Here is a 6,233-nt window from a genome sequence, read left to right as displayed (position 1 = left end):
TCAGGCATACTTCATTTTACCTGACTTTGCCTTGTTGCACTTCACAGGTAGTCTTGTTTTTTACAAATTGAAGTCAAGACCCTCCACCAGCAAAAAGACTCACTTTATGGTGATACTCACTTTATTGTGTGATCTGGAAAAGAACCTACAATGTCTCTGAGTTGTGCCCGTAGTTGGGTAAGTACAGTTCCTTGAAGCACCATTTCTCTTGGCAGACCTGTGAAGCTGAAGAAAGCAGTTGTCTTTTCCCAACACTCACACCATACAGTGGTGAGGAACAGGCATAAGAAAACAGAGACATTCCCATTCAAAAAGGGGAAATGGAAGATAAAAAAAAGAGTCGCAGGTATATAACAATTCTGGCATCCATCTGGGCCAATGTTGGATTTGATCCTTAATGAGTCACAGGTGGCAAAATAGCAAGATAGAGGTAGAAGCCTAGGGTGGGAAAACAGGATCGTGTTCCACTCTTTGGAATTCCTGTAAAAGGAGAACGCACAATAAAACGTTTACACGCAAAAAAAAAAAAAAAGTCATGAATTGAGGGAAGGAGAGCACTTTGATTCATTCAAAAAGTGCTGAGTGCCTCTACAGGGCACTGTTCCAAAGAACTGGATAGACCAGGCGCACTCCTCAGGATGCTCACAGCAGAGTGACAGAAGGTCAGGGGCGCCTCTGCAGGCCTTTGAGCTGAGACTTAAACAACCACGAGCGGGCCATGCTGAGATCTGAGGAAACAAAGTTCTGGACAGAAAAGGAGTGCCCTCCAAAGGCTCTGGACCCTGCCTGGCTGGAGAGTAGGCAGGAAGGAGAGTAGCTTGAGTTTTAAGTCTAAGTATCTTGACAGTATAGAGCAGGGGTAACAAACTCATTTTCACCGCGGACCACATCAGCCTCCCGGTTGCCTTCAAAGGGCTGAATAGAGTGCTAAAATTACATTCGGCCCTTTGAAGGCAACAACGAGGCTGATGTGCCCCCCCGCCCCCCCCCGCGCCCCCGTGAAAATGAGTTTGACACCCCTGGTATAGAGAAATGGGGAAAATAGGTGGAATCGCTTAAGCACGTGTGTTTGGAGGCCAGGATGGTCATTCGGCGCTCAACCACACGCTTCTGGGCCGGGGCCAGCTTAGCTGCTCTGAGCAGAGGAACCCTGCTTGGAGCCTCAAATCCGCTTTCTGACGTGTTAAGGCTGGGAAAGCGCGCACCCTACCTTAGGGAAGCTTGGATCTCGGCGCCCGCCGTAGACTCAGAGACTAGCCTCCCGTTGCCTTGGAGCCAGCTAGACGCGGATCGGCCTACACCTCTGTGGAGAGGCCCCGCCGCGGCCCGGGTCATCATGTCGGTGCTGGATGCGCTGTGGGAGGACCGGGATATCCGCTTCGACGTGTCATCGCAGTGAGTCCCCGATATTCCCCAGGGGCCTGGAGCCTGTAGAGGGCGCCAAGGCGCAGTTTCAGGACCCGCGGGCGGAGCCGACATCCCTACAGCTCTCCGCCATCGCGAGGGTGGGAGCGGTTTTATGCCTGTGGTGGGCACCTCGGGAAACCCTGGAGTGGCCAGTCACTGCCGCCCTGCAGAAGCCGGAGTTACTGTGGGAGCGCGTCTAGACTGCATGGCCTCGGTCCCCCGCGTTCCCTGGCCTGGCCCTGGCCCAGCCCTGGCCTGGAGACCTATCAGGAAGCTGAGCCCAAACCCCACGCAGGACCTGGGCGTTCAGTACACCCAAGCGAGCTTGGGGTGCCAATGCCGTGGGTGAAAGAACGTAGGACAGGGACTCAGAAAACCAGGATTCTAAAACTAAGCCTGAAATAATACCATACATTGTGAGCCCTTAAATAAATTACTTCGTCATGCAATGCTTGAGTCTTCTCGTCTGTAAAATGAGGGATGTGGGAGTAAGCATTCTCCGAAATTCCTATCCACACAAACTTTATTTCCATAAGTAGATGGCAAGCCTGCATCTACTTACTTATCTAAATCACCAACAGGGAGAAGAACCCTCCTTTTGGAGCCTCTCAAACAGAAGTTTTAGGAAATTTTCATGCTTTAATGAGAGAATAGTTAGAAACTTCTTGTATTAAATGTTGGAACAGTAAAGCTAAGGTTCTTGGGTTAATGGCATGGAGCTTATCAGCCACTTATAATTCCTTATGAACAGAACCTAATTAGATGGAAAAATGAAATAATAATTTTGAAGGCATATTTGTGACTAAATAGATAGTACTAGCATGATCTTAAAACCTTTAAGAAGTTATACGGGAAGGGGATTTATAAAATTATAAACCATAGTTGTATATTACACACGTTGTATGACTTTTCCTATAATTCTTGGCATCCTTGATCCAATAAAAAAATCGATTTCATGAACATGTTTAATTATTAAACATTTATCAAATGCTTACTAACTGCTGGTTACTGTGCTAATAGCTAGAGATACAGAAATATTTTCCTGACTCCCCTAATCCTATTAGTGCAGGAGATACACATTGACAACTGTTATTTAAAGTTTGATAAATACTATTTTGAAAAAAATGAACAAAAAGCTGGGGGACTGTATAAACAAAATAGTTGATTCTGCCTAGGGGAACGCCTCAAAGAAGAAATGATATTTGAGCTGAGTCAGGAAGAATGGGCAGAGCCTTGTCAGGGAAGACAGGAGGGAAGGTATTCCAGACAAAAAGAGAAAAGCAGACTCTCAGACGTATAAACTCCTTTGGCTAGAAGGTAATGTCTGGCAGGTAGAGGATAGAGGTACAGATAGAAAAATAGATTAGTCAGACAGTGAAATGTTCATTGGAAGATTTTGGACTTCGTTTTCTAGGCAGTGGGATGACATGGAAGACTTAAGCAGGGAAGTGATATCTGTGTATGAAAATATATCCATATTTTCAATAAGTAATTGAATTGGCTCTATAGAGAATGTGTTAGAAGGCTATACTACATGCTCTGCTAGGTTTTCTTTTTTTTTTGCTTTCCTCAACACACTGGAATACATTCTATCAGTCAGCAGACTATTCTTCATCCTTTATTTCCTTTTGTCTCCTGTTTCTGATTGTTTACAAAGTCCTGATGATGCTTTGTTTTAACCTGTTCCTTCCATAACTGCCTGACCCCTTTCCTCTACTCAGAAACATCTGGGGGTACTCCACTGTCCACAGGATGAGGCCTGTCCCTATCTGACTAGCATTTATGGTTCTCCATAGTCTAGTTCGTCCTTATTTATCCAGCTATATTTCTCACTACCTCTCAGTGTGGATCTTCTTCTCCAGCCAGGCCACTCTTCGCACATTCCCTTATTGTTTCTTATTTTTGGTCTTCATCATACATATCCCTCGCCATCTCCCCTTGCCCCCCCCCCCCCTTCCTTTTCCCCCAATTCCCTCCCCTCCACATCCTACCTCTCCTTCTAGTTCTGGCTTCTCTACATGACCTGGCCACTCCAGGCCCAGTGATTTCTAGGTTCTTGGAGTTCTTGAAAACCTTAATTTCAAATGCATGAGCATTTGGCACTATATCATTTATACTGTTGGCTGTTTTATAGACATATGTCTTTTCTCTCCGTAAGTAGATTTCAGTGGCTATAGTTTTAAAATTAAAGCCTTCATATTTATTTTAGACAACTGAAAACAAGACCTGGAGAAGTCCTTATTGATTGTTTAGATTCAATTGAAGACACCAAAGGAAATAATGGAGATAGAGGTGAGTATATTACCTAATATATGTTATGTTTCTGGTTTAATTTACAAATGTTAAGTCATTAACCAGGGAAAAGATATGAAACAGCATTATATGCAAATATAATGGTGGGATTGGAAGAGTTAAATCCACATAGACTTTCCTCAGACTGAAATAGAAGAAGGACAGGTATTAACCCTGCAGCCAGGAATACCCTGGCTTCCCTCATAAGCCCCAGTTCTGACAGCAGCTTTATCCAGTGTGACTGTTAAAAGTCCAGGAGCTTATTTAGTGGCACTGCCACTATTTTTTTCGTGTCTTTGTTCAGCCAAACTTTGCTTTGCATTGCTTAAAAGAGCAGTCATATTTACCACAGTAGGTTACAACAGAAACACCTGACTTAAAATGTAAGTGTTTGAGGGGAAAAAAATGTCTAGGAGCTCAGTTTGCAAGGCTTATGGGATAGTTCTGAGTTCTGGATCTGCCTCCCACAGAAAAGATTACGGAGCAGTGGAACATGAGTAGGTCATAGCTGGGCTGCGTGGGGCCATGCTTCCTTTTAGGAAATCCAAGAGTGATGCCCTAACACTGACACCTAGAGATGGACATGCAGAGAGCAAATGTGTTGTGAAGTCTATTTATAGGTTAAGTACTAGAAAATATTAGGAGATGTCTCTGAATGTCGCTGAGGAGCAACCAGGGCTAGACTTGAGTTCCTCCCAAAACAAATTGTCCAAAGGCCTGGCTGCATACAGCAGCTATACATGGAACCAAGGGCCAGTAATCAGCAAGTCTGAGAAGCATCACTGCTGTTTTTCAAGGTAAAATAGGGAATGAGAAGTGGGCAGCTTAGTGTATCTTAAAGTCTTTGTGGGGAGAGAAGAGGTGTAGTAGGGTGGAGAACCTCTTATCAAAGAGAAAAAGTGAGGAAAAGGAACAGACCTCATTCAAGTAAGAAGGATCAGCAATTCCTAGAGGTAACCCTCACTGGCAGAACACGCTCACTGCAGCATTTTGAGCGGCCAGTTGCTCTCTGAGCCTTTCTTCTGGTCTGTTCTGGGATGGTATGTGAACAGCAGGTTTATTCGTGAGCCTTTCTTTTCTGTGAGGGGAACTTATCGTCATTACCAGCTGCAGACAGATCCTGTCAATAGCTGGAGCCCATCATTAAAAGTGTGCTTAGATCACCTTTCTGAAATGCCTCCTGGTCTCAGCCAAGCCCAGGTGAGAATGAGGTGTCAACATCCAGCAGCAAACAAGAAGTCTTAGTTTGTGCCTTTGGGGGTGGAACAATCTCTAGATAGTCAGATCTTCACAAAACCTGAATTACCTTGAAGCCAAGAGAAAGTTTTGGTCCCGTACAGATAGGCAAGAACTCTTCGGCAACAGTTCACCCATTAGTCCAAACAAAGACAATGAGCGCAGTACCCTACAATGGCCCTTCAAAGTATCAAGGGAAAAACATCTGCCTGGCCAGAAATCTTACTTTTTTTTTAAAGAGTTTATGTATTTACTTTTAGAGAGAGGGGAAGAAAGGGAGAAGCAGAGGGAGAGAAACATCACTGTGTGAGAGACGTATTGATCAGTTGCCTCTCAAATGCACCCCACTGGGGACCTGGCCTGCAACCCAGGCATGTGACCCGACTGGAAATCAAACCAGTGACCCTTGAGTTTGCAGGCCAGCAATCAGTCCACTGAGCCACACCAGCCAGGGTTTACTTTTTTATTTTTATTATTTTTTTAATCCTCACCCAAGGATATGCATTTATTGATTTTAGAGAGAAAGAAGTGGGTGGCGGGGAGAGAGAAAGAAACATTGATGTGAGAAAGAAATATCAGTCAGTTGCCTCCCATATGCACCTGGACCAGAGATCAAACCTGTAACTTTTTCAGTGTATGACACTCCAACCCACTTACCCACTGGACCAGGGCCAGAAATCTTACTGTTAATAAAAATACCTGTGTGTCCACATGCCTCAGAAACAGTTGTTCAGAAAATGGAATTTTACAGGAATTTGGTTAATAAGAAGGTAAGAAGGGCAGGAAAATCCTGTTTTCTAACTATCACTTTCCCCTCCTTTTCAGAAGTTTGAAAATGACCACCAGTAAGGCACTCCCAAGTTCAGAACACCCCATTTTAAAACTATAAATACCCCATTTGTTAGAAAATTAACAAATAGTCCATTTCAACTGCAAGTACTCTGACATCAAATTATCAGATTAGTTTTGCACCCTGAAGATGCGTAAAAATGAAACAGCCATATTTTGTTGTTTGGGAGTCCAGGAGAAGCAGGGACAATTATATTCTAGTGTTTGGGGGGACAGAGTGAAAAGTCCGCTTAGAGCACTATGTGTGAAATTGTAGGGTGGGGTCCTTTAGCTGGCCAGAAGCAACATAAAAATGCTAGAAACTTGTAGGAGATGTACCAAGAACAGAAAAAGAGGTAAACAGAGTTGGCCAGTGGTTTTATAAGGCAAACTCTTCCCACTTCATAATTTTTCCTGGAATTCTGTAATAGAAAAATATCAAAAAGATAGATGCCCTGGGCTTATAGCCC

General features: G+C 44.1%; 1 protein-coding gene across 1 annotated transcript in view; it reads left to right on the top strand.

Moving 5' to 3' along the window:
* Positions 1–1,234: 1,234 nt before the first annotated feature.
* Positions 1,235–6,233, top strand: part of BBS5 (Bardet-Biedl syndrome 5) — a 29,572-nt gene continuing 24,573 nt past the window's right edge. Inside the window, exons 1-2 of the mRNA XM_045819737.1 lie at positions 1,235–1,395; positions 3,617–3,699. Coding sequence (XP_045675693.1) covers positions 1,337–1,395; positions 3,617–3,699 — 142 coding nt within the window. The 5' untranslated portion in view covers positions 1,235–1,336. The remainder of the gene's footprint in view (positions 1,396–3,616; positions 3,700–6,233) is intronic.

This window comes from Phyllostomus hastatus, unplaced genomic scaffold (assembly GCF_019186645.2).
Source record: "Phyllostomus hastatus isolate PE091 unplaced genomic scaffold, TTU_PhHast_1.1 phas_contig_1, whole genome shotgun sequence".
In the NCBI taxonomy this organism is placed as follows: Eukaryota; Metazoa; Chordata; class Mammalia; order Chiroptera; family Phyllostomidae; genus Phyllostomus; species Phyllostomus hastatus.
Note: the sequence above shows the minus strand (reverse complement) of the source record. Positions and strands in the feature narration are given on the sequence as shown.